This window comes from Sus scrofa, chromosome 17, assembly GCF_054392235.1.
Source record: "Sus scrofa isolate SSC_HxYL_T2T_F1_AM1 chromosome 17, Sscrofa_HxYL_maternal_Yorkshire_Landrace_v2.0, whole genome shotgun sequence".
In the NCBI taxonomy this organism is placed as follows: Eukaryota; Metazoa; Chordata; class Mammalia; order Artiodactyla; family Suidae; genus Sus; species Sus scrofa.
In genome coordinates, this window is record NC_139399.1 from 44,868,860 (window position 1) to 44,895,196 (window position 26,337).

The 26,337-nt window shown below is 48.2% G+C and overlaps 2 protein-coding genes and 1 long non-coding RNA gene across 7 annotated transcripts in view; 1 reads left to right on the forward strand and 2 right to left on the reverse strand.

The window, feature by feature from the left end:
• Window positions 1-26,337, reverse strand: part of LOC146395264 (uncharacterized) — a 624,884-nt gene that overhangs the window by 337,984 nt on the left and 260,563 nt on the right. The gene's annotated exons all lie outside the window — the stretch shown is intronic.
• On the reverse strand, window positions 1,186-25,183 carry PXMP4 (peroxisomal membrane protein 4). 5 transcript variants are annotated; one of them, XM_085003647.1, is made up of 5 exons: window positions 24,995-25,183; window positions 22,577-22,639; window positions 18,312-18,510; window positions 11,332-12,864; window positions 1,186-5,525 (listed from the first exon to the last, which is right to left on the reverse strand). In XM_085003647.1, the coding sequence occupies exons 1-4, from the start codon at window positions 25,105-25,107 to the stop codon at window positions 12,610-12,612; spliced, it is 630 nt and encodes a 209-aa protein (XP_084859773.1). In that variant the 5' UTR covers window positions 25,108-25,183; the 3' UTR covers window positions 1,186-5,525; window positions 11,332-12,609. The 5 variants fall into 5 exon arrangements, with proteins under 5 accessions (XP_084859773.1, XP_084859772.1, XP_084859775.1 ...); XM_085003646.1 differs by having other exon boundaries at window positions 1,186-2,757; window positions 7,188-12,864; XM_085003649.1 differs by lacking the exon at window positions 22,577-22,639.
• Window positions 24,667-26,337, forward strand: part of ZNF341 (zinc finger protein 341) — a 62,527-nt gene continuing 60,856 nt past the window's right edge. Inside the window, exon 1 of the mRNA XM_085003586.1 lies at window positions 24,667-25,229. The gene's annotated coding sequence lies outside the window, so the exon portion shown is untranslated. The remainder of the gene's footprint in view (window positions 25,230-26,337) is intronic.

The window sequence follows — 26,337 nt, forward strand, 5'->3', positions numbered from 1 at the left end:
CCCCATTTTATGATGAGCAAACGCCCAAAGGGCATGAGCTTGTCCAGCAGATGAAAAGGCTATCATTCAGGCTTGGCCAGGCCAAAGCCAGACGTGAGGCCTCCTCAAAGTATTCAAATACATGACCTCCCAGGTGGAGGCAGGTGCCTGCCTTCCAGCAATCCCTCCTGTGTTGCTAGAGCAGAAAGGAGTGAAGAGCAGAATTCCCAGTGTGAAGTCAAGGAAGAGATAAGGGCCTTCTGTATCTATTAATACCCACTTGAAAGCAGCAAAGGCCTGATAGATAAAGCCTCTTGGCCCCAAGCCTGACAGACCCTGATAAGTCTGTTCTCAACATCAACAGCTCTCAGGCTGGTAGGCTTCCAAAAAGTCCACAATTACTGGGCAGCCACTTTCACTGATGATCTCTTTTCAACCTGATAATCTCAAAAGTGAAGCTTGTTTATCCATATGGTGCAGAAAGGAGGCTCAGCGAAGGGCAGTGGCAGCTAGGTCACACAGCAGAACTGAAGGGTTTTCCACTGTACCCCTGGGGCCTGCCCTTCATACCCACCACCCTGTGTAAATACCCCAGGCTCAGGGCTGTCGAGATTACAGTGTGTGGTTTTCAAAGGTCTTATGGTGGATGGTGGCCTAATTAATAGGCATGCACCTCCACTAACTTTATCAGCTCCTTACTCCAAAAGAGTCCAAAGAGGTGGGAGCTCCTGGGCCCTTGATCCTCCACCTAAAGGTACCATTTTTTTTTTTTTTTTTTTTTGCCATGCCTGTGGCATGCGGAAGTTCCAGGGCTAGAGATAGAACCTATACCACAGCAGTAAACCAGAGCCCCTGCAGTGACAACTCCAAATCCTTAACCCACTTTGCCATAGGAGGATTCCAAGACATCTTTCCCTTATTCTTTCCAAGAGGCAGGATGGTAGTGGAGTGACAGTGTGAGTTTCAAATCAGGTGGATGTAAGTCAACTCGATAAGTCAATTCACATCCTCTGAGCCTCACTCACTCAATCCACAGATTCTTACTGAGGACCTACTATGTGTCCGACATAGTGCCAGGTGCTGGGGAGACAACTGGAAGCAGAACACTCATCCCTGACACCCGGAGCCCCCAGTCCAGCGGGGGAGTCAGAATTATTTCTATGTATCTGCACAACATGCTCATTAAGAAGTTTGACAAGTGACACAAATAGTTCAAAGCTATTTATTCCACATACATCACTTCCCCTAAACATACATTCTTAGTTTAGAAACAAAACAAAACACAAAACCTCCAAACATGAACATCCCATTATGATAAGGAATGCATAATTGGGAGAAATGATTCTATGGTGACTTAATTTTATTAAGGGGCACAGAGACAGCCATTGTTGAGTTCTGGCAGAAGGAGGTGGGGAGTTTTATGTCTGCAACATTACGTTCATCTCAAATGATCCCTTGTCACTACACTGAATTGTGTGACCTACGGTTTACTGTCCCTGGTGATGTTCTGTCACTGTGCCAGCTCTGTGTCTGAACACAGGCCTCTTACCCATCTGAGAAGCTGTCTAACAGAGGAGCAATCTTGGGAGTCAGGCAGACAGACCCTAACCACGTGGCTTGGCTAGATGGTAAGTGATTTACCCACTAAAGAGCGTTGCTTGGCCTCATCTGTAGAACAAGGGGTAAAGGCTTCTTGACAGAATGGATGTCAGGGTTGAATAAGAAAATGAGACAAGGAGAGTTTGCAGACTGGCCCAGAGATGCAATGTAATTTGCCCGGGGTATTTTTTTTCCTGGGAATTATGAATTAGTTTTAAAATACTTTAAGTTGGGAAATGAGTAAAAAATTCAAACATCTGGCTTAAAACAAACAAACAAACAAAAAAACAAACAGTTGGGTGGTCTAGTGGTTAGGACTTGGCGCTTTCACTGCCCTATGGCCTGGGGTTCAATCCGTGGTCTGGGAACTGAGATCCCATATCAAGCTGCTGCATGCTATGGCCAAAAATAAAAAAAAATTATAAACCCAGTAATGTCTAGTGATACTAGGCAGGCCATCAGGGTGCTGGGCAGTTGCTGTCCCCCATTTAGCCAGAGCCTTGACACTCCAGGCCACCAGCATCCCTGCCTGGCCTGCCTCACTCAGTGACCTTACTTGCCCTGCCATTCCAGGTACCTGAGTTCACAATCCCTGATGCCTGTGCCTGGCACAGAGTAAGCGCCCAATAAATGTTAACTACTATTAGTGACATCATCACTGCCAAGGAACCAACCAGCACCAGCATGGGTCCTCTGCTTTGCAAGTGACTACAGACACAGATGTGGAAGAGCAGGGAAAGAGAGTCTTCATGATGAAACCGGAGACATGGGGCTTAGTGCCAGCCAGCAGCTGCCTGGCTGTGTGGCCTTGGCCAAGTCCTTGGCTGTCAGCTGATCCATACATTCAGTGGGGTTGGGCCAAGAAAGTCCAAGGTCCAATGGAAGCAGATAAGTCTCTGGTTGATAAGCGAGCCTCCCAATTCCTGAGTTCATGCTCTGGCGATCTCTCCTCTCTAAGGTCTACCCAGTGCCACTTTCTTTCTCTGTCTCACCCCAGCCTCTGAGGAGGGATTATGCTTTTCCAAGGAGAGAGGAGGAAACCAGACATAGTGGCTATGCCTGCCCTGACCAAGGCTGTAGCGAGGGGGTGGGCAGCCCTTAGAGCAGAGGGACTCTGTTTCTTCATCTGTAAAATGGGGATGAGGAGTTCCCATTGTGGTGCAGTGGAAAGGAATCTGACTAGGAACCATAAGGGTATGGGTTCGAGCCCTGGCCTCACTCAGCAGGTTAAGGATCCGGCGTTGCCGTGAGCTGTGGGGTAGGTTGCAGACAGGGCTTGGATTTGGCATTGCTGCGGCTGTGGCATAGGCTGGCGGCCGTAGCTCTGATGAGACCCCTAGCCTGGGAACCTCCATATGCTACAGGTGCGGCCCTAAAAAGGAAAAAATAAAAAATAAAAATAAAATAAAAGGGGGATGATACTAATAATAATGACAGAGTTGAGCTAGGAGGGTTGTTGGGACATTAACGGCTCTTTAAAGTATTTAGGGCAGTGGCGGGCGCAGAGAGAGCCCTCCACAGATGTTGGTTGTTCCTAAGAATGAGGGATCAATCAGTGGAGCCGCTTGCCTACATCTCCTCTCGAATTTTCCAAAGGCGAAAAGTCCCTGCACTGCCTCCCAAAGTCCACTAGGTTCAGAGACGAGGACGGAAATACGTTTGGGGGGACAACCAAGTGTGTAGACGAGACAAGAAGCCCATATTCCACTGACTCTCAGACTTTTTTCTTTTCCCTGTATGTTAACATCTCTGAAACTGAGATGCAGCAGACAATCAAGGGCATGTCCATTTTGAGTCAGCAGCTCTTTTCTTTCTTAGGGGCTCAAAATAATGTCGGGCTGCCTCTTTGACGGCGTCTTAGAAGCCGGGCGATAAGGTGGACGCAAAGCGACGGGCCGGTGCCCGCCCTGTCACAGGCCCTCATTGTTCTCCTCACCTCCAGCCTCACCAGCACATTCCAGGTTGGCCACGGTGGAGCCAGCCGCTTTTCTTTCTTTTTCTCTGTTTTCTTGCTGACACCTGCTGACCTGCATTTGGTCCCCCGGTTTGACAGGCACATGGCAAATGCAGTCAGGGAGGGGAGTCGGAGGGCTCGGGAGAAGAGAAAGGCTTTTTATAATATATTAAGATATGCAAAGAGGAGGAGCCAGAGATTCTCCCTCTCCCTTTTAAACAACAACAACAACAAAAAAAAAATCCCGGCTGGGAGCCAGAGTTATATATATGCCAAACAGGCCAGGAAACCCAGCAGGCCTCCTGGAGCTGGCAATGAACCGAAACAGGGGCATTGTGTCCAGGCCACTGGCTGGCTGAGGGGCATTGTTAGGGCCTGGCCCTGTCTGGGAAGAGGGGGGCAGAGGGGGCAGGGGGAGTGTGTTCCCATGACTCCCTGGGGAGTGACAACAATCGGGGCCAGCTGGGAAGCTCGAATGCCAGGGGCCTGGTGGGCGGGTGGCTGGCCCCAGAGGGGCCATGGAGGGCCGCAGGGGGCTGAGGAGGCGATGGGGGGCAGGGTCAGGCCTGTTTCTCAGCTGGGAGGGAAGGCCTAAGGAGGGGGGATGTGGGTGTCATCTGCTACACCCCTCTCCCTCGCCCACCTCCAAAAAGCCCTGGCCCACTGAGTCTCTCTCCCAAGGACCCCCCCCCCCAGATTTTTCCACTTCTTTCCAGCCTGGGGCCCCACCCTGGGCCAGGTTGCCACGGTCTCTCACCTGGACCATTGCAGGGCAACCTCCCTGGATCCTCGCTGCCAGCCTGGCCCCCTACACCCTGTTCTCCACACGCAGCTAAATGTAAATCACATCACATCCTTCTCCTGCTTAAACCTGCCAAAGGCTGCCTGTCACACCTGGAAGAAATCCCAGGCCCACGAAGCCTGCTTGACTGGCCCAGCCTGCCTCTGGGACTCCATCTCCAATCTTTCCCGGCCTGGCACCCTGCCCCAGCCACCCAGACTTCCTGCCAGGCCCTGGAAGGCTGTCAGCTGTTCCCCACTCGGGGCTGGTGAGCTCTGCAGGACCTGCGCGGGGGAACACCCTTTCTTTACATCTTTGCCTGGCTCTCTCCTCCTTGTCTGGGTCTCAGAGCAAACATCACCTCCTCAGAGAGGCCTTCCCTGGAAAACAGACTCTGCCATTCTCCTCCCAAGTGGCTGTTACACTGTCCGTACCACTGACTTCCCAGCACCTTCCACTCTGAAATGATCGCATCTGTATATTTGCCAGTCTCCCCCTCCTGGATGGTAAGCCCCAGGGGAGCAGGAACGGGCTCCTTTCATTGCTAAATCCTTGCTTCCGATATCACCAAATACCTAGTACTTAGCAAGAACTCAGCCAATACTAGCCGTTATTTTTACTATTCCTGTGCTCAGGGCTTGGGATGCAATGTCAGCTGCCACAGGCTCGGGCTGGGAAGGTTACTCTCTCTTTCTCGGGGGGGAGGGGGGATGCGGGGCACACCCAGGGAACCTGGAAGTTCCCAGGCCAGGAACTGAACCCACACCACAGCAGCAACCCAGGCCTCTGCAGTGACAACGCCAGATCCTTATCTCACTGCACCACCAGACAACTCCTGGGGAGGTCACTCTCAAGCAGCGGTTCTGAATCTGTGATCCATGAATCCAAGTTTCATGAACTTGGGCAGGAAAAAAAAAAAAAAAAAAATTTAATCTATACTTTCACTAGTCTCTAACCGAAATGTAACATTTCCTTCAATTCTGAATGTAGGCTTCTTAGCAGCCCCCTGGGACATTAACACCAAGAGAAACTGCAGCTATTTCCATATCCTATTAGAGCAGCTACATGGATCTTTAGGCACTGTTTATGCTTAATGTACCTGTGAAGTCATGGTAGTTTTGGACATACCACTAGATCTTGTTATTTATTTATTTAAATTGTGTTGTTGTTGTCTTTTTAGGGCCGTAACCATGGCATATGGAAGTTCCCAGGCTAGGGGTCAAATCAGAGCTGGAGTGCTGGCCTGCGCCACAGCCACAGCAAAGCGGAATCTGAGCCACCTACACCACAGGTCACGACAACGCTGGATCCTTAACCCACTGGGTGAGGCTAGGGATCAAACCTGTGTCCTCAAGGATACTAGTCGGGTTCGTTATCATTAAGCCACGACGGGAACGCCCAGATCTTGTTATTTAAGGTGTCAGAGAAGAACATACATTACTAAATCACAAGTTTTAAAAATACTTTGATCATTATTTCAATATTCAATATGATTGTTGTCTTTTGTAATCCTCTTTTTTTTTGGCCTCCCCAAGGTATATGGAGTTCCAGGGCCAGGGATCAGATCTGAGCCTCAACTGCCACCGAAGCTTCAGCTGTAGCAACACCAGATCCTTTAAACCACTGTACTGGGCTCGGGATCAAACCTGTGTCCCTGTGCTCCAGAGATGCTGCCAATCCCATTGTGCCAGAGAGGGAACTCCTGTTTTATGGTTTTTTTTTTTGGTTTTTTTTTTGGTTTTTTTTGCTTTGCTTTTTAGGGCCGAACCCGCGGCATATGGAGGTTCCCAGGCTAGGGGTCAAATCGGAACTACAGCTGCCGGCCTGCACCACAGCCACAGCAATGCCAGATCTGAACCGCGTCTACAACCCACACCATAGCTCATGGCAATGCGGGATCCTTAACCCACTAAGTGAGGCCAGGGATCAAACCTGTATCCCCATGGATGCTAGTCAGTTTCATTAACTGCTGAGCCATGAAGGGAACTCCTCTGTTTTATGGGTTTTAAAAGCAGTATTCTAAGCAGGGTCCATAGGCTCCACCAGATGCGACGGCTCATGACACACCTAAAAAGGACACCTCAACAAGGAGTGTCTTTAAAGAACTGATGTCGTCTGACCTTGATCCCTTTCTCAGCTGACATCCAGCCCATGAGGAGAGGCTGAAAGGGGAGCCTGGAAGAGCAGGAGGAACAAGATTTCCGAGAGAGACCCCACAACCTGCATTTCAGGTTGGTCCTGTCTTGTTTAGATAAGTCATGAGCACAGAGACCTGTAACAGAAAGTAGGGAGCCCTCTATAAAAACAACAGTCAGGAGTTCCCTTACGGTGCAGCAGGTTAAGGATCTGGCATTGTCACTACAGCAGCTGGGGTCGCTGCTGTAGCGCAGGTTCGATTCCTAGCCCAGTAAGTTCCATATGCCGCAAGTGTAGCCAAAATTTTTTTTAAAATGTTTTTTTAAATAACAATACTTGGAAGAGAGCCCAGCTTTCCCTCTGTCCTCTAGCTGGGCCCCTGAAGCCTCCAGCTCACAAGAGTGGGTCCTAAGGGAGACCTCTGGTTCAAATTAAAACTCTCTCACCTAAAATGCTTTTCTTTCTTTCTTTTTTTAATTTCCTTTTTTTTTGGGGGGGGGTGTCTTTTTGTCTTTTCAGGGCCACACCCGTGGCATATGGAGGTTCCCAGGCTAGAGGTCCAATCGGAGCTATAGCTGCCAGCCTACACCACAGGCACAGTAAAGCCAGATCCAAGCCATGTCTTCAACCTATACCACACTCATGGCAACGCCAGATCCATAATCCACTGAGCGAGGCCAGGGATCGAACCTGCAACCTCATGGTTCCTAGTCAGATTCGTCTCTGCTGCGCTGTGACAGGAACTCCTCTTTTTTTAAAAATTTGTTCTTAAAGTTGATTTAGCATGTTCTGTCAATTTCTGCTGTACAGCAAAGTGACCCAGTCATACACATATATACATTCTTTTATTCAAATTATCCTCCATCACATTCCATCACCAGTGGTTAGATATGGTTCCCTGTACTATACAGCAGGATCTCATTTCTTTTCCACTACAAATGCGATAGTTTGCCTGAAATGCTTTTCAAAGCTGAAAGAAGACCCGTTCAATCCCTATGAATCTGGAACAAGGGGAGGGGGAAAAGAACACGTCTTTTTATAAAGCCTCTAATTCGTCACAGAAAGCCACCCATCTGAAGTCACAACCTGTTGGCTCCAGGAGGTGGAGCCCAGGCCAGTGTGCTGGCTTTGGGGGGGGGGGCGGGGTGTCAGATTTAAAGCCTGATTCTTATAAACCCAAAACACACTCACGGGAGTGGGAGAAGCAAACAATGCAGCCAGAAACACCACCTCCAGGATCCTTTCTGGAGCCGAAACGTGGAAGGAGGGAAGCTTGGAGCATCACAGAAGGCGGTGGCTTCTTGGCACCTCAGCCTATGAATCATTGCTCTCTCATGGGTTCCCTGAACGACCTCTAATTTGGGAGCAGAGCAGCAGAAGGGCCCCAAATTAACTTCAGTTTCGTCCTTTCCCTTTCACTTGGAGTCCTGTGGGCCTGAGTGTTGGGCGTCTGCTCCGACAAGGCTCAAAACATCTAGGGTGTTTCTTCATGATGATCACAGTAAAGATCTGCCCGAGATGTCTGGGGACTTTCGGGGCGGGGGGGATTGTGCAGGGTGGGAATTGGCCCAAAGAAAGGACTCACTTTTGATGTGAGTCTTGATCAAAGAGAAACCCAACGTGCAGGGGATGTCAGAGAGTTCTCAAGATGACAGTGCCATATGAAAGTTTCTTGGGAGTTCCCTGGTGGTCTAGTGGCTAGGATTCAGTGCTTTTACTACCATGGCTTGGGTTCAGCCTCCTAATCTGGGAACTGAGATCCCACATCAAGCCAGTACATGGAGAGGCAAAAAAACAAAAAACAAAAAACAAAAAAAAACAGAGCTAAGGAGTTCCTGCTGTGGTGCAAGGGGACTGGCAGTGTCTTGGAACTGCTGGGAGATAAGTTGGATCCCTGGCCTAGCACAGTGGGTTAAGGATCCAGCATCACTGCAACTGCAGCTTAGATCTGATCCCTGGCCCAGGAACTCCATATGCTGCAGTTTGGCCAAAAAAGAAAAAGAAGGTACCGACAGTAAGTGCCCCTTATGAGGGGTGGGTAGGTGGAGGTGGGGTGTAGGGGGAGCTTGACTCTTCCCTCTTATATACTTTTTGTACCATTTAAGTTCCACACTATGTGTATACATTATTGATCTTTTAAAAATTAAAACAAAATTTTTTTGGCCACGTTTGCAGCATGTAGAGGATCCTGGGCCAGAGACTGACCTGAGCCACAGCAGTGACAATGCCAGATACTCAACCTAGTGTGCCAGAAGGGAATTCCTACTTTAAAATTTTTGTTTACAGCTTTGCATGTCACAGACCTCATGGAAATGTAGTAGGTGGAGTTCCTGTTGTGGCACAGCAGAAACAAATCCAATGACTATCCATAAGAATGTGGGTTCAACCGCTGGCCTCGCTCAGTGGGTCTGGGATCCAGCGTTGCCATGAGCTGTAGGTGCAGGTTGCAGATATGGCTAGGATTTGGCATTGCTGTGGCTGTGGTATAAGCTGACAGCTGTGGCTCTAATTCGACCCCTAGCCTGGGAACTTTCATAGGCTATGGGTGGGACCCTAAAAAGCAAAAAAAAAAAAAAAAAAAAAAAGTAGCAGGTGCTTAATAAATTCACGTTAAAACACTGTGCTGGTTCAGGAACTAGCATTTATGAAGTGCCGACTGTGTGCCAAGGGCCCTCTGGCAATGCCCATTTTCCAGCTCTTACAGAGTGGGGACTCCTCCCAGGAGCCAGAGCTCTGCCCCTGCACGAGGACCACACCGCCATCATCCCTGGAGGGAGCATTTGGAGGCACCAGATGCTTTGGCAGGATCCAGAGAGATGCCATCTGTGAGGGGAACCTATTCTTAGAGAGCAGAGACAGTCGGTGGTGGAGCTCGCCAACCCCCAGCGGCAGAGGGGGACGTGGGGCAGGCAGGCAGCCAAGGCTGTACCTTCGGCTGGCGGGGGACGGGGTAGGACAGGCTACAAGCAGGGTGTACGCAGCCCTCAGGACCACGCTCTCTTTTCCGTTTGGATGATATTTTGGAAATAGCAGCCAACATTTATCGAGTGCTTACTTTATATGCATCCTGTCACTTAATCCTCCCAACCAGCCTATGAGGTGGGCACTATTACAATGCCTATTTTACAGATGACAAAATGGAAGCCCAGAATAGTTAGGTCACTTGCCCAAGGAGGGAGCAGGGCCAGGAAGCCCAGACACTCTGGCTCCAAAGGCTCTGTCCCCTGGTACTGAGGTATGTAGCTGCCTGTCAGTCCGCTGCACCAGAGGCCAAGTTCAGCCTATCCCCACCTCACAGGCAGACTCCAAGGCAACAATTTGAGTGCAAGTGGTTTCTGTGGCAAGTCCCAGGAAGCACTGGCAGGGACATGAATAAGGGAGGCGGGGAGGTGTCATCGAGCAAATGGCCCCTGTGGGCAACTGGAGCTCAGTCCTGCTGGGGTGCTCTGGGAGCCAGCACGGGTGGGGCAGGCACCATGAATTATCCCACCAGTGATCACTGGGTAAGGGGTGCGGGAGTCGGGTATTCATCAGTCCTTGGTTAAGGGCTGCTCCCAGGATATGCTACTCCTCCAGCATGGCAGGTCTGCTGCAGGCTGGCAAAGCAGGTGCCAAGAGCAAGAGAGGAGCCCTCAGGCGGAAAGACACAGGGTGGCAGTTGGGTGGCTGGTGTGCACTGAAGCAGTAAGTTAGGCAGGATATGGGTGGGGCATCTGCTATAAAAGCCACTTGCGGATGGCCACTGTCTCCCCACCCATCACCTCAGGATTTCATTCAGCCTCCGCAGAGTGAACTAAGGGGAACTTCAAGATCCCCCCTGCTCTGGGAGCTCAATGGTGCAATGGGATCGGCAGCATCCCGGCAGAGCCAAGACCCAGGTTCAATCCCCAGGCCAGCACAGTGGTTTAAAGGATCCACTGTTGCTACAGCTATGGCATAGGTTGAAAATGTGGCTTGGATCTGATCCCTGGTACACTCCCCCTCCTCAAAGATCCCCTTCTCTAAGCTTGCAGTACATTGTGCCTGAGAACACAGCACAACTGAATCCCACTTCTATTACTTAAGAGCTCTGTGACTTAGTTTCCTCATTTGTCACATGGGATACTGGCCCCATATCATTCCCCAGCACCTTGTGACTCAGGGTGTAGCTCAGAGAACAGCAGTATCACCTGGGAGCCTACGAGAAATACAGAATCTCAGGCCCTACGCCAAACACTCTGAGTCAGAGCCTGTATTTTAATCAGCTCTCCAGTGACTCATGTGAATATTCTACTAGTAACTTCCAAAATATCAAAAGAGATTGACGTGTTCCTACTCAAATTGGTGGCCCATGGGCCAACTCTCCTAGGGTGTGTTTCATTTGTCCAGCTTGGAGATTTTAAAATCAGTCTATGTAATTCCCAGGTGGTGCAGTGGGTTAAATCTAATGTTGTCATTGCAGCAGCCTCGTGTCACTGTTGTGGCATGGGTTCGATCCCTGGCCTGGGAACTTTCACATGCCAAGGTTCGGCAAAAAAAAAAAAAAAATCAGTCTGGCACACAAGTCTCCACTTCACTATGTTTCCATCACGCCCTCCTGCCTGGCACCAGAAACATTATTGTTTATGCCACCCACCAGGTCCTTAGAGGCATTTGCATTTGTACCCCTATAACTAGCCAACATTTGCATAGCATAGCTTAGGTGTCTAAATTTAAAGTAAGGCACTGAGTGGGAGTTCCCACTGTGGCTCAGTGGTTAATGAGCCCGACTAATATCCACGAGGACATGGGTTCGATCCCTGGCCTCACTCAGTGGGTTAAGGATCTGGCATTGCCGTGAGCCATGGTGTAGGCAGGCAGCTACAGCTTCAATTCAACCCCTAGCCTGGGAATCTCCATATGCCGCGGGTGTGGCCCTAAAAAGACAAAAAATAAAAAATAAAAATAAATAAATAGTAAGTAAGGCACTGAAGAAGACAGGAACTTTGAAATCACCTAAGTCTGGCCTCAAACCCTGACTTGGCTGTTATACTAGTTGTATTACCTTGGGCAAGTCACTCCTCTCTGATCCTCAGTTTCCACATCTGTGAAATGGGGATCCAAATGCGTACCTGAGAGGTCATCACTGTGTGAATTAAAAATAATACGTGCACAGCACCCAGGAGGAAGTAGGAGCTCTCAACACAAAAGTCGTGAGTAGAAGCAGCAGCCTTGGTAGTTATATAAATCCAATGTGGACACTAGGTATTTCAATGATTATCCTCACTTTACTAGAAACTGAGGCTCTGAGAGGTTAAGAACCTTCCCCAAGGTTAAGAACTTCCACACAGTGGTGGAATGGGGACTCAAACCCATGCCCTCTAGCTCTACACCTGCACTGTCCACTAGAATTTTCTGTGAGGATAGACGGTTTTATATATGCATAGTCCAATACAGTAGCCACTAGCCACACAGGGCTGCTGAGCACCTAGAACATGGCTGGTTGCAGTGGAGAAAGGCTGGAGGTGCAAAACACACACCTGCTTTGGTGACTTAGTACAAGAGAAAAGAATGTAAACTATCTCATTGATTTTTAGATTTATTACACATTGAAATGCTGATGTTTGAAAAATATTGGCTTAAAAGATATAATTAACCTTAATCTCACCTGATTCTTTCTACTTTTTAAAAAAATGTGGCTACTAAAAAAATGTCAATCACATATATGACTCACATCATGTTTCTACTGGACAGTGGAAACTCTAGAGCTTCTCCAACAGAACATCTAAGACAAGGAACTGAGGATTTTCTAAAAACACATTTGCAACCAACCACCCACCAGCCAGAGCCCTCGGTTACAGAAGAACGGCCGAAGAACATACCCACCAGAAACAGACTTCAGCGCCCTCCTCTGAGCTCGATGACCCCTGGGGCCCGGGTCTCACAGGGTCAGCAGCACGGCTGTCCCCGTGGCCAAGGCTCGGTGGCCTGATTCGGTGGCTTATTCTACCATTCAAGAGTACCTACTGGGACTTGAAGATCAGTGTTTTCACTTTGGCCAGCAGGACCCCAGGCTGAGAAAAGCTAGAGTCTGAGACCTCAGATCTTGAACAGGCAGGATCTTCTGGGGGATTCGCTGATGGAGCCAATCTGCAGCCATGGCTGGCAAGCGCCGGAGTCCCCAAAAGCACTTCGGGCCGAGTTATTTCTTCTTGTTGTAGAGGAGGAAGTCTGAGAGGTCGTGCCACGTGTTGCTGTCCTCATACAGGTAGGTCATGGAGGACTGCAGCGAGGGCTGCAGGGTGGGCCGGTGGTATTCAAAGAGCCACAGCACCAGCCCCCACACCAAACCCGAGAACAGCGGGTACGGGTCCCATCTGGGCTCGGGGAGGTAGCCCTTGTCCAAACCCAGGCGGCACAGGGCAAACAGGAGGCGAGATAACAGGTACATGTTGATCTGCAGGGAGGGAAGAAGGAGATTACAGGGGGCCCAGCCGCTGGTTTCCCACCCCCACGTCCTGGGGCGCCCCAGGGGCACTGGATTGGTGTTTTGCAAAGATAGCGTGCAAGGTATTAGAAGTGGTATGGAGCAGACACCTGAGTATCACTATGTCTTTAGTTCATTACTCTTTTTCATAAAAATTTTCAAAAAATGAATGTATTTATATGGTCCAAACTAAAAGATAGTCTGACACAATCCAGGAGTTCCTTGTGGCATAGAAGGTTAAGGATCCAGCATTATCACCGCAGCGGCTTGGGTGGCTACTGTGGCGCGGTTTCCATCCCTGGCCTGGGAACTTTCAAATGGCCCTGGCGCAGCCAAAAACAAAAACCACCCAGACAAACAACCAATGAAATAAACAAACAAAAAACCTCAATTCATAAAAGAAATTAGTCAAGAGGCAGAAAAGACACGTTATAGACTGGGAAGATACATTTACGAACACATACCTGACAAAGACTCGTATCTGGAAAATATTTTTTTTTCCCAAATTTTTTTTTTTTTTTTGTCTTTAGTCTTTTCAGGGCTGCTCCTGAAACATATGTAGGTTCCCAGGCTAGGGGTCAAATCGGAGCTGTAGCCACTGGCCTACACCACAGCCACAGCAACACTAGACCCAAGCTGCATCTGCAACCTACACCGAAGCTCACGGCAACCGCAGCACCTGTGGCCTATGGAGGTTCCCAGGCTAGGGGTCAAACTGGAGCTGTAGCTGCTGGTCTATACCACAGTCACAGCAACGCAGGATCCGAGCCATGTTTCCAACCTATACCACAGCTCACAGCAACGCCAGATCCTTAACCCACTGAGCGAGGCCAGGGATCGAACCTGCAACCTCACAGTTCCTAGTCGGATTCGTTTCCACTGTGCCACGATGGGAACTCCCCTGGAATATATACTTTTAAAACTCAACAGTGAAAAAAGAAACAATCCAGTTAAAAAATGGGCAAAAGACAGGAACAGATATTTCACTGAAGAGTTTATATAGAAGGAAAACAGGCACATGTAAAAAGGTTCAACATCATTAGCCATCAGGGAAATGCAAATTAAAACCACATGAGATAGCACTACGCACCCACCAAAATGTCTACAGTTTGAAATGTAATCAACCAAACGTCAACTAGGATCTGGAGAAATGGGTTCACATGTATATTCCTGATAGGAATGTAAAACAGTACAGTCATTCTGGAAAAATAGTTTGGTTGTTTCTTAGAAAACTAAATATGTAAGTACCACAGAACCGAGCAATTGCACTCCTGGGTATTTATCCCAGAAGTGAAGACTTACTTTCATAAAAATATGTTCAAGAATGCTTTTATTAGCTGCAGGTCTAATAGCCAAAAGCTGGGAACACCTCAGAGGCCCTTCAATGGGGACATCAAGACCACAGAACACAACCCAGCAAAGAAAAGGAATGAACAGCTGATATATTCAATAACTTCGATGAACTGCCAGGGAATTATATTGAATGAAAAAAGCCAGTCCTCAAAGGTTATATTCTATAATGACTCCATTTATATAACATTTAAAAATTGAAATATAGTTGATTTACAAGAAAGATTATATTAGTTTCAGGTTACAGCAAAGTGATTGAGCTGTACGTGTGTGTGTGTGTGTGTGTGTGTGTGTGTGTGTGTTTCTGGGGTTTTTTGTTTTTTTTTTTTTTTGCTTTTTAGGGCTGCACTCGCGGCATATGGAGGTTCCCGGGCTAGGGATCGAATTGGAACTGTAGTTGCCGGCCACAGCCACAGCCACAGCCACGCAGTATCCAAGTCACGTCTGCAACCTACACCACAGCTCAAGGCAACACTGGATCCCCCACCCACTGAGTGAGGCCAGGGGTCGAACCACATCCTCATGGATACTAGTTGGATTTGTTTCCGCTGCGCCACAATGGGAACTCCCTATGCTCATGTCCTTTTTCAGTTTATTTTCTATTAATGGTTATTATAAAATATTGAATATAGTTCTCTATTGCTATATAGTAGGTCCTTGTTGATTATTTTATATATAGGAATGTGTATTTGCTAATCCCAAACTCCTATCCCTCCCCCGCTTTCCCCTTTGGTAACTACAACTTTGTTTTCTATGTCTGTGAGTCTGCTTCTGTTTTGTAAGTTCATTGGTATCATTTTTTTTAGATTCCACATATAAGTGATATCATGTGTTTGACTTACTTCACTTAGTATGATAATCTCTTGGTCCATCCATGTTGCTGTAAATGGCATTATTTCATTCTTTTTATGGCTCAGTAATATTCCATTGTGTGGTGTGTGTGTGTGCATATAACATTTTATTTCTCTATTCATCTATTGATGGACATTTAGGTTGCTTTTATGTCTTTTAAATAGTGCTACTATGAACACTGGTATGCATGTGTCTTTTCTTTTCTTTTTGTCTTTTCAGGACCGTACCTGGGATATATGTAAGTTCCCAGGCTAGCGGCTGAATCAGAGCTACAGGTGCTGGCCTACGCTACAGCCACTGGTCTATGCTACAGCCACTGGCCTACGCTACAGCCACTGCAATGCCAGATCCAAGTTGCCTCTGTGACCTATGCCGCAGCTTGCAGCAGCACTAGATCCTTAGCCCGCTGAATGAGGCCAGAGATCAAACCTGCATCCTTATGGATACTAGTGGGGTTCTTAAGCCACTGAGCTATAACGAAAACTCCTGTATTTTTTCAAATAAGAGTTCTTGTCTCTTTTGCAGATATATGCCTAGGAGTGGGATTTCTGGATCATATGGCAACTCTATTTTTACTTTTTAAAGAAACCTCTATACTGTTCTCCATAGTGGCTGCACCAGTTTACATTCCTACCAACAGTGCAGGAGGGTTACCTTTTCTCCACACCCTCTCCAGCCTTTATTATTTATAGATTTTTTGGTGATGGCATTCTGACCAGCATGAGGTGACATCTCACTGCAGTTTTGATGGGCATTTCTCTAATAATTAGCAATACTGAGCATCTTTTCATGTGCCTACTGGCCATCTGTATGTCTTCTTTGGAGAACTGTCTATTACATAACATTTTGAAATGGAGGTCAGGCAGTTGTTGCCAGGAGGCAGGGAAAGGAGGGGAGGAGGCCACCAGGATTCCTAGACTTTGGAGCTTCCAAGGCCAATGAACTTTCTATCAAAAAGACAAAACTAGCGGAGTTCCCATCATGGCTAAGCAGAAACAAATCTGACTGGTATCCATGAGGACACAGGTTTGCCCTCTCTCAGTGGGTTAAGGATCTGGTGTTGCCACAAGCTGTGGTGTAGGTCGCAGACGTGGCTCAGATCCAGCATTGCTACGGCTATGGTATAGGCCATCGACTACAGCTCCAATTTACCCCTTAGCCTGGGAACCTCCACATGCCACAGGTGCGGCCCTAAAAAGACCAAAAACAAAAAAAAACCTGGAGAGTTCCTTGGTGGTTGTAGGTTAAGGATTCAGCATTGTCACTGCTTTGGCTCTGGTTACAACTGTGGTGTGGGTTCGATCCCTGGCCTGGGAACTTCCACATGCCACAGGTGTGGCCAAAAAAAAAAAAATCACAAAAAACCAAAACTGGGGAAACTTTCCTAAAATAAAATACTTATACCCACTGACTCCACAAGTCCATGTCTAGAACATATGGACAGACTGACACAAGTGCAGGAAGACGTCTGGACAAAGACGTAGACTGCAGTGTGTGTGTAATGGCAAAAGGCCCTTTACGTCCATCCAAAGGGGATGGTGACATCCAAGCTGGTCCATCCTATTAGCCGAGAGCTCTGCTGATGTTATAAAGGATGAGGGATTGACAAGGAAGGGCTCCAAGACATATCGTTACATGAAAAATAAAAGAAATGTAGCATGATCTCACTGGCGGAAAACTCCTGCTAGGCACACTGACACAAGCACAGACAGGTTCTGAAAGGCTACGCAAAACAGTTACAGTGACTGTCTCTAGACAGTGGCTTGACAATTGGAGGGGGACAGGGACTTTCTTTTCAATGTGTTTATTTATTTACTTTTTGTCTTTATGGCTCAACCTTGGCACATGGAGGTTTCGAGGCTAGGGGTCGAAGCGGAGCTGCAGCTGCTGGCCTACACCACAGCCACAGCAACGCAGGATCCAAGCCATGTCTGCGACTTACCCCACAGCTCAAGGCAACACGGGATCCTTAACCCACTGAGTGAGGACAGGGCTCAAACCTGTGTCCTCATGGATACTAGTCCACGTCAGATTCATTTCCACTGAGCCATGACAAGAACTCCTCAATTTATATTTTAATTTTATCATAATGTATCCTAAGCACCTAGAAGTGTCCCAGGCACACAGGGGGTACTTAGTTTGCATTATTTAAAGTGTGAAGGGAGTTCCCGTCGTGGCTCAGTGGTTAAAGAAACTGGCGAGTATCCATGAGGATACGGGTTTGATCCCTGGCCTTGCTCAGTGGGTTAAGGATCCTGTGTTGCGGTGAGCTGTAGTGTAGGTTGCAGATGCAGCTCAAATCCCGTGTTGCTATGGCAGTGGTGCAGGCCAGCAGCTCTAGCTCTAATTTGACCCCTGGCCCAGGAACTTCCATATGCCCCAAGTGTGGCCCTAAAAAGCAAATAAATAAATAAATAGCAAAAAAAAAAAAAAAAAAAAAAGAAAGAAAGAAAAAAGAAAAACGTAGCAGCAACAATTAGCAATTAGTTCCACCATCATTTCATTAAAAAGCAGGACTTTCACCCAGGAAAAGGGCAAGGTACAGAATAAGAGATAATTTTTAGAATATAGTAAGTTTTGTTTTATGAAAATCTTACTCCAGGGTCATTTTTTTTTCTCCTTCACTTCACTGCAGAGTGCTGTTTTTCTTCGTTTTGTTTGGCCGCACTGGCAGCATGCAGCATGTAGAAGTTCCTGGGCCAGGAACCAAACCTGCGCCACCGCAGTGACCAGAGCCACAGGAATGATAACACCAGATCCCCAACCCACTGAGCCAGCAGGGAACTCCTGCAGAATGGTGTTTAGTGTTGTCATTGTTGTTGTTTTAAATCTTTACCCCAGAGAGTAAAACACACATTGATTTGGGGAACCATGGAATTCCAATAAGGTCCTTGGTTAGCACAGGGGGAAACTGCGGAGTAGGTGACCTTTTTTTCTTTTCTAACTTTTTTTTTGGCTATGGTGTGCCGCAGCTTGCTGTGGGATCTCAGTTCCCAGACCAGTGATGGAAACCAGGCCGTGGCAGTGAAAGTGCCAAGTCCTAACCACTAGACCACCAGGGAACTCCCTGGAAGTGATCTTAAGGTCACACAGGGACTGGCATGGAAGGGGGCCAAAGGCTTGTCCTCTTTGACTCCCACCCCCAACTCTATACCTGAACCCTGTCCCACGCTGCCAAGCCTCTCTTAACCCCCATCCTGGGGGAGGATCTTTACCTGGTTGTTGATGCTATTGTTTTCTCCAAACAGCAGCAGGCCCCCGATGAAGGCAGCAGTGAATGAGTGCACCTGGAAGGTCTTGCCCTGCAGATGGGACTGCAGGGAGCAGAGTCCCTTGTAGGTGAACACAAAGCTGGCCAGGGTCCTGGAGTGGATGTAGGTGGCCTGCAGGATGGCCCGCAGCTTCTCCCAGAGGCTGCACAAACACACAGAGCCACCATGAGTGCAGGCACAGCCAGTCCCAGGATATTCACCCACCAGGCATTCAAAACTGACCCAGGGGAGTTCCCGTCGTGGCGCAGTGGTTAACGAATCTGACTAAGAACCATGAGGTTGTGGGTTCGGTCCCTGCCCTTGCTCAGTGGGTTAACGATCCGGCGTTGCCGTGAGCTGTGGTGTAGGTCGCAGACGCGGCTCGGATCCCGTGTTGCTGTGGCTCTGGCGTAGGCAGGTGGCTACAGCTCCGATTGGACCCCTAGCCTGGGAACCTCCACATGCCGTGGGATCGGCCCAAGAAATAGCAACAACAACAACAAAAAAAAGACAAAAGACAAAACTGACCCAGGCACGAAGTTCATGGGCTGATGTTCATTCAGCCCCAGGCCTCAACCCTCCATGTCCTTGGAGCTGCTCCCTCACTTGATTCAGGCCTTTTCTTTTGTCTTTTGATGGCCACACCCAGGCATATGGAGGATTCCAGGCTAGGGGTTGAATCAGAGCTGCAGCTGCCAGCCGACGCCACAGCCACAGCAACACAGGATCCAAGCTGCATCAGCAACTTATGCCCCAGCTTGTGGCAACACTGGATCCTTAACCCACTTAGTGAGGTCAGGGATTAAACCCATCTCATTATGGATACTATGTTGGATTCTTAACCTGCTGAACCACAAAGGGAACTCCTGATTCAGGCCTTGACTCCACATCACTTCCTCCAAGAGGTCTTCCCGGACCACCTGACATAAAAGAATGCCTATCATATTCTCTTCCATGATCTTACTTTTCTCTTCCTTCATAGGTCTTATCACCGACATTTATGTACTTGTTTATTATCTCCCCCCAACTCCCACCCCACCCCCGTGGAAGCTACCATAGAGTGATGTCTACATCTGCCTTGTTCATTCTCAGCGCACAGAACAAGGCCCGGCACATAGTAGATGCTCAATGAATTTTTTTTGTGGAGGGGGGTTAAATGAAGAAATGAATGAATGAATAAGTAAGTATGTACTCTGTGCTAGATCTGGGGATACAATTCTAAGAAAAAATAGATCAGCTTCTTGCTGCCCTCATGAGGTTTATGATCTAACGGGAGAGGGAATTATAAAATGAATAATTACAAAACTAGGATCAAACTTTGACCATGACAAGAGATGATCCTGAGATGTGAAGGACAGGGTCAATGAGGTCAGGAGGGGAGAGGAGTGCCGGTTCGGTCCCAGGCAGCTGAACCAGCATGTGCAAAGGTCCTGAGGAGGGATGGAGAGTAGGGAGTAAAAGAAGAGAGAGAAATCGTTAAGGTCAGAGCAGAAAATGTGTAGGGCAAAGGCTGTGGGGGAGAAGTGGGACCACGCTAAGTTTGTCTTTATCTTGAGAGAAGTGAACATGTTAAGTAGAGCAAGTGATTTGATTCATCTTTTTACTTTATTTTGGCTGTGCCCAAGGCACACAGAAGTTCCCGGGCCAGGAATCAAACCCAAAGCACTGCAATGGCAATGCACCATCCTTAACTGCCAGGCCACCAAGGAACTCCTGATTTATCACTTTAAAAACCACCAGGGGGCAGTGAAGAGAAACAGGGAGAGGAGCAGAGGGCACTCTGGGAGATCAATTCAGGGCAAGCAAAGGCAAGTGCCCTCCAGGCTGGAGGTGAACCTTGAAGGGTATCTACTGGGGCTATCTGCCAGGTGCTTTCGGACGCATTCAGAGGGTGAGAAGCAGCAGCTGGTTCTCACCCCATGGGAACACAGGCCCAGAGTTGTCAGTTCTAAGGCAAGAAAGCCAGATTTCTCAGTTTTTAAGAGCGGGTGCTAATCCTGCCTTCAGGATGTTTCTAGAATCTAAATATCTCTCTTTCTTTCCTCCTACCTTCAAGGTCTGGGTCACCAGAGATGCTCAATTGCATTATTGCCACAGCCTCCTACTATAAACCTAATTTTGCCCTTGACCCTGCCCCCATTTGTTCTTAACCTGGCAGCAAACTATTCATGCTCACACTATCAAAAGATAAGTCGAGTTCCTGTTGCGGCTCAGCAGGTTAAGAACCCAACATATGTCTGTGAGGATATGAGTTCAATTCCTGGCCTTGCTCAGTGGGTTAAGGATCCAGCATTGTAAGCTGTGGCATAGGTTAAAGATGTGGCTCAGATTTCAGTGTTGCTGTGGCTCTGGAGTAGGCTGGCAGCTGAGGCTCTAATCCAACTCCTAGCCTGGGAGTTTCCATATGCCACAGGTGCAGCCTTAAAAAGGAAAAAAAGAAAAAAGGTAAGTCAAATAGCAGCTGGACTTGCACGTTCCGGTGAAAATTCTTACCATAATTTCCTGATTCACTTAAAGGAAAAGACAAACTCCTCTCTGTGACCTAAAGCTGGACAGAATGGGCTCAGGTCACCCCTGTGGCCCTTCTCTTTTTGTTCCCTCCCCTGAAATCCCTCTGCTCCAGCCTCTTCAAACTCACCAGGGATGATCTCAGCTCAGAGCCTCTGCATTGGCTGTGCCCCTGGCCTAAAACACTCTCTCCTGAATACCCACTTGGCCAACTCTTCCGTCTCCTACGAGTCTTTACTTGAACAGCCCTCTCTGACTGAGGCCTTTGCTATTTAATTTTGCAGCCTGTCCCTCCTCCAGTATTCTTTCCTTTCTCTCTTTCCCTGCTCTAATTGTTCTTTCCCACAGCCCATACGTCCTCTAACATACCACATGCTTTCCTTTTTTTTTTTTTTTCCCTCGCTTTTTAGGCCCGCACCCGAAGCATACGGAAGTTCCCAGGCTAGGGGGTGAATCAGAGCTGTAGCCGAAGGCCTATGCCACAGTCACAGCAATGCAGGATCCGAGCCGCATCTGTGACCTACACCACAGCTCACAACAACGCCAGATCCTTAACCCATGGAGTGAGGCCAGGGTTCGAACCTGTGTCCTCATGGATGCTAGTCAGGTTCATTAATCACTGAGCCACGACGGAACGCCTTACTTTCCTTATTTATTGTGTTTATTTTCTCTTTTTGTCTTTTTAGGGCCTCACCCAGGGCATATGAAAGTTCCTAGGCTAAGGGTTGAATCAGAGCTATAGCCGCTGGCCTACACCACAGCCACAGCAGTATAGGATCCAGGCTGCATCTGTGACCTACAACGCAGCTCACCGCAACATTGGATTCCTGACTCACTGAGCAAGGCCAGGGATTGAACCCACATCTTCATGGATACTAGTCGGATTCGTTTCTGCTGCGCCACAATGGGAACTTCTATTGTGTTTATTTGCTAAATGCAAACTCTACCAGGGCAGTGATGGTTCTTGGTTTTGTTCACTGCTGTATCCCTGGCACTTAAAACAGTGTTTGGCACACGCTCAATAAATATTTACTGAATGAATGAGTTCAACGAAAATAAATTATTCAGAGGGCAAAAAACAAAACAGAAACAAATTAAAGGAAAACACATGAAGAAAAACACCTTGGACGCTGAATCCGAGGAGTGGGCTGTCCAGGTGTGATTCTTATAAGCTTCATGTGAGGCTACATGTGTTAAAAACTAGACCACAAGGTGATTTCTGAGAAGTGCCTTGAGGGAAGTTTTGAGAGGGAGGAAGTTTGAACAAGGGAAGGAGGTCGCAGACAGCTTTCCTGAGAAAATGATCCTCAGAGGACTGGTATGGGTTGCCGGGAAGAAAATAAAAGTGGAGCGGAAGAGGAAAGGGCATTATTCCTGGTGGGGTTACTGCATGAGAAACATAGGGAGATGGAACCACCTGTGGCCCGTGAATGAATGGCAGCAAGTCTTATGTGCCCAGGGTGAATATGGGGCAGAGGGGGGATGCAGCAGAGGCCAGGCTGCAGAGGGCCTTGAAGGCCACCCCTGGAAGCTGGGCTTCTTCAGAGAACAGTGAGGAGCCACAGGAGTTTTCAAAATGGGACAAGAGAATCAGACCTGTGCTTTAGGAGGTGGTGGTGGGGACACGCTAGACCCAGCCAGGAAGCTACTGCAACAGTCCTGGTACCGAGGGCTGAACACATTCTCTCCTAGTTTGAGGGGTGGGCCAAGGGGATGAGTACCTGCCACTCCGGAAGAGAAAGGTCATGACCAGGGCATGAGGGGCCCGGATTTTGACTCCGTAGCTGTAGAAACAAAAGAAAACAGGTTCTATGGCATGACTGAATCACAGTTTCTTTCAGAGCTCTCTCTTTGACTCCCTATGCCCTCTCATTATCCCTGATGATTTGACAGGTGCAGTGTGCTGTCCTGGAAGAAACTGATCTAGACAGACTTGCTAGAGAGTTCACCTGGGGTCAACTGGGACAATGTGTCTAGCGACTGGACAGCAGTCGACATTATAGAATAGTGATTAATTTATGAAATGAAATCATGATAACTTAGACACATGAAAATGCCCTTATTTTTTGAAATGCACACTGATATATTTAGGAGTGGGGCATCAAAGTGAGTTATTTTTTACACAGCTCATACGTCTCAAGTGTCCAAGTCTGCCTCCCTGAATGAATGGCCTCCCTTGACAAATAGCACATTCTTTTCCACCTCCAGGCCTTTGTTCAAACCATTCTCTTTGCCTGGGATGCTCTTCTCCCCCCAGCCAAGTCCAACTTGGCCTTCAAAATTTCACTGTCCCTTCCTCTGTAAAGCATTCCTGATCACCTAGTATTGCCAGGGTAAATTAAAAATCAGTCTCCCCACTTTGAATCAGGGTCCTTAGGTATGGGCATGGACCACTAATATTATCTCAGGGTCCACCTCCATCCTGGTTACACCAATGCATGACTGATACGATCTGGCCAGACTCAAGGGGAACCAACTTCTCCCTGACTCTTGGTGCCCACAGAAGAGCCTGGTGTTAAAATCAAGCATCCTTAGGAGTTCCCATCGTGACGCAGTGGAAACAAATCCAACTAGGAACCATGAGGTTGTGAGTTCGATCCCTGGCCTTCCTCAGTGGGTTAAGGATCTGGCATTGCCGTGAGCTGTGGTGTAGGTCACAGATGCGGCTTGGATCTCCCATTGCTGTGGCTGTGGTTTAGGTCAGCAGCTACAACTCCAATTTGACTCCTAGCCTAGGAACCTGCTTATGCTGCTGGTGTGGCCCTAAAAAGACAAAAAAAAAAAAAAATCAGGCATCCTTAGGTTTGAATCCTGGCTCTGACCCTGGTAAATGATGTGACCATGAGCAATGGTTTTCCTCTCTGAGCCACAGTCTCCTCATCCAGAAAATGAGGACAATGTGAATTCCTACCTTGTACATTTATTCGTTCAATCGGCAAATATTTGAGAGCCTACTATGTACCAGGTATTAGGAATACACCAAGAAACAAAATAGATAAAAATTTCTGTCCCCATAAAATTCACTTTCTAGTGAAAGACAGAATAGACAAATAGGACATATCAGTGAACTATTTAACGTCAGATGCTGACAAGTACTATGGAGAAAAATTAATTAAGTAGGGAAGGAGGTGGGAAGTTCAGGGATGGCTTCACTGAGGAGGTGACCATCAGGGGCCTGAAGAAGGTGAAGGGGTGAGCCCGGCAGACACTCATAAGGACATAACAATAATAACAGCAGCGAACAGTTATAAGCATATACCAGGGGCTGTGCTAGGCATTTCACATCTATTGACTCAGTCCTCTGACAGTATGAGAACTATAAACAATCCCATTTTGTAGAAACTGAAGCTTAGAGAGGCTAAATGATTGGCGCAAGATCACAGAGGTAGATGGCACCAGGATTCAAACTAAGGTGGTCACATCCACACCACCATGCCATGCTGCCACTAAAACACTAACTCCAAGATCTTTGGACATCTTTGTTCACTTTGTTCTCTGCTACATCCCTAGTTCTGGCTCAATAAATGATAGCTGTCATGCATGAAGTTTAAAGTAAGCTGAGCTCTAGGCACCAACCAGGGGAAAGGAGCCCCAAACTCTACCCTTTTGCAGGTCTCATGTCCAGATTGGAATCAATTTGCTCAGCAAATATTTGTAGCTTCACTTATACTCGTCACGCCTGAGACTTATGACCCACTAGAGACTTACAGATAAGGAGTGAGACGGGGGATGTGAGCCCGCCGGCAGTTTAATGAGGGCTGCAGAGGGAGGAGGGGCCGCTGGCCTGCTAGAGGCCAGAGTCCAGCTTGCCACTGCTGTCTGAAGCCAGACAGGCCCAAGGACACACAGCGCGGGGAGGGGAGAAACCAGGACCAAATAAAGGCGCGGTATGGAAGGTAGTTAAGGCAAGAGTGCCAGGTTGCCAAGCACGTCCGGATCCACCAACAGCGTAGTCGGAGCCCTGGCTCAGAAGGCACTCGGAACCCAAAATCCATCGCCCACTGCGCCGACAGTGGACACAGAGACCTAGAGCCACACTAAGGCCGCTCAGCGCACACAGCGCAGGACCGGGAACCCGCTTCTCTGTCCCCAGCCAGAGAGGTCCTTCAGCCCCTGCCCGGCCCCGCGGCCCCACTCACACTGCTCCGTTCCGGAAGCCCTTAATCATGGCCAACGCAGCGTGGTAGCGGCGCTTGCGCAAGAGTGCGTTGACCGCAAGGAGCAGAGTCCGCAGCTGCGGCGGGGCGGCCATAGTGCGGGCAGTTCGCGGGGTGGCAGGCACCAAGCGTGAAGCGCCGTGACAGCCAGGTGTCCCTCCTGAACAACCTGCCCTGCCGGCGGGTGCTCGGCAAACCACATCTTTGTGCCCAGAGGGTGAGTCTGCTGTCACTCATACAAGAAGAGCCAATCACAGGGCTCACTCATCTCACCAGGGGAATGGGACGAAACCATTCTCTCAAATAGCGGCTTGATTGGAAGAGAGGAAGAGCTTATAACCAATAACAGTGGGCTCCACCCTACTGGAAGGTTAGAAACACACTAGTGGATTTGTCTAATCAGAAAGAGTGTTGCGGGGTTCGCGTCCTGCCTCAGTGGTTAGCGAATCCGACCAGGAACTATGAGGTTGAGGAATCGATCCCTGTTCTCGCTCGGTGGATTGAGGATTCTGCGTTGCTTGGTGTAGGCCGGCAGCTGCAGCTCCGATTAGACCTCTTAGCCTGGGAACCCCCATGTGCCTTGGATGTGGCCCGAAAAAGCAGGAACCCCCCCCAAAAAAAACCCAAAAGCAAATGCAAAGTCTCTCTGAAGAAGGGCATATTTATCTTTGCCTTCAGGGAACTACCACAGATAATTTTTCAAGGTAAGAGGAGCATTCAGTCTGAGGTAACCGGGAACCCAAATGAAGAAAAAACAGGTACAACAGATGAGAGGAACAGATCAACACAGGCTTCAGGTGTAGTAATTCACAGACATGAGGTTTTTTTTAATTGTGCACACAAGATTTAAAGTTAGAAAATATAGAGTTCCTATCGTGGAGCAGCGGAAGCGAATCTAACTAGGAACCATGAGGTTGCCTGTTCAATCCCCAGCCTCACTCAGTGGGTTAAGGATTCAGCGTTGCTGTGAACTGCGGTGTAGGTCGCAGACGCGGCTGGGATCTGGCTCATTGCTATGGCTGTGGCATAGGCCGATTGGACCCTGGTTTGGGAACCTCCATATGCCACAGGTTCGGCCTTTAAAAGACAAAAGGCAAAAAACAAACAAACAAACAAACAAAAAAACAAAAAACAAACCAAAAAAACACGTTAGAAAATAGCTACATGGAACAGAAAATGATTTTTTTAAAAACATGGAAAATCTGAAAAGGAGCCATACAAAACTTCTAGAAATATCACTTGATACTCGCATGAGGAAATAATTACCTAGCCCTGACACATGGCCCAGAGTCAAGAGAGGGTGTTTGGAAATTATTTGGTTCCAT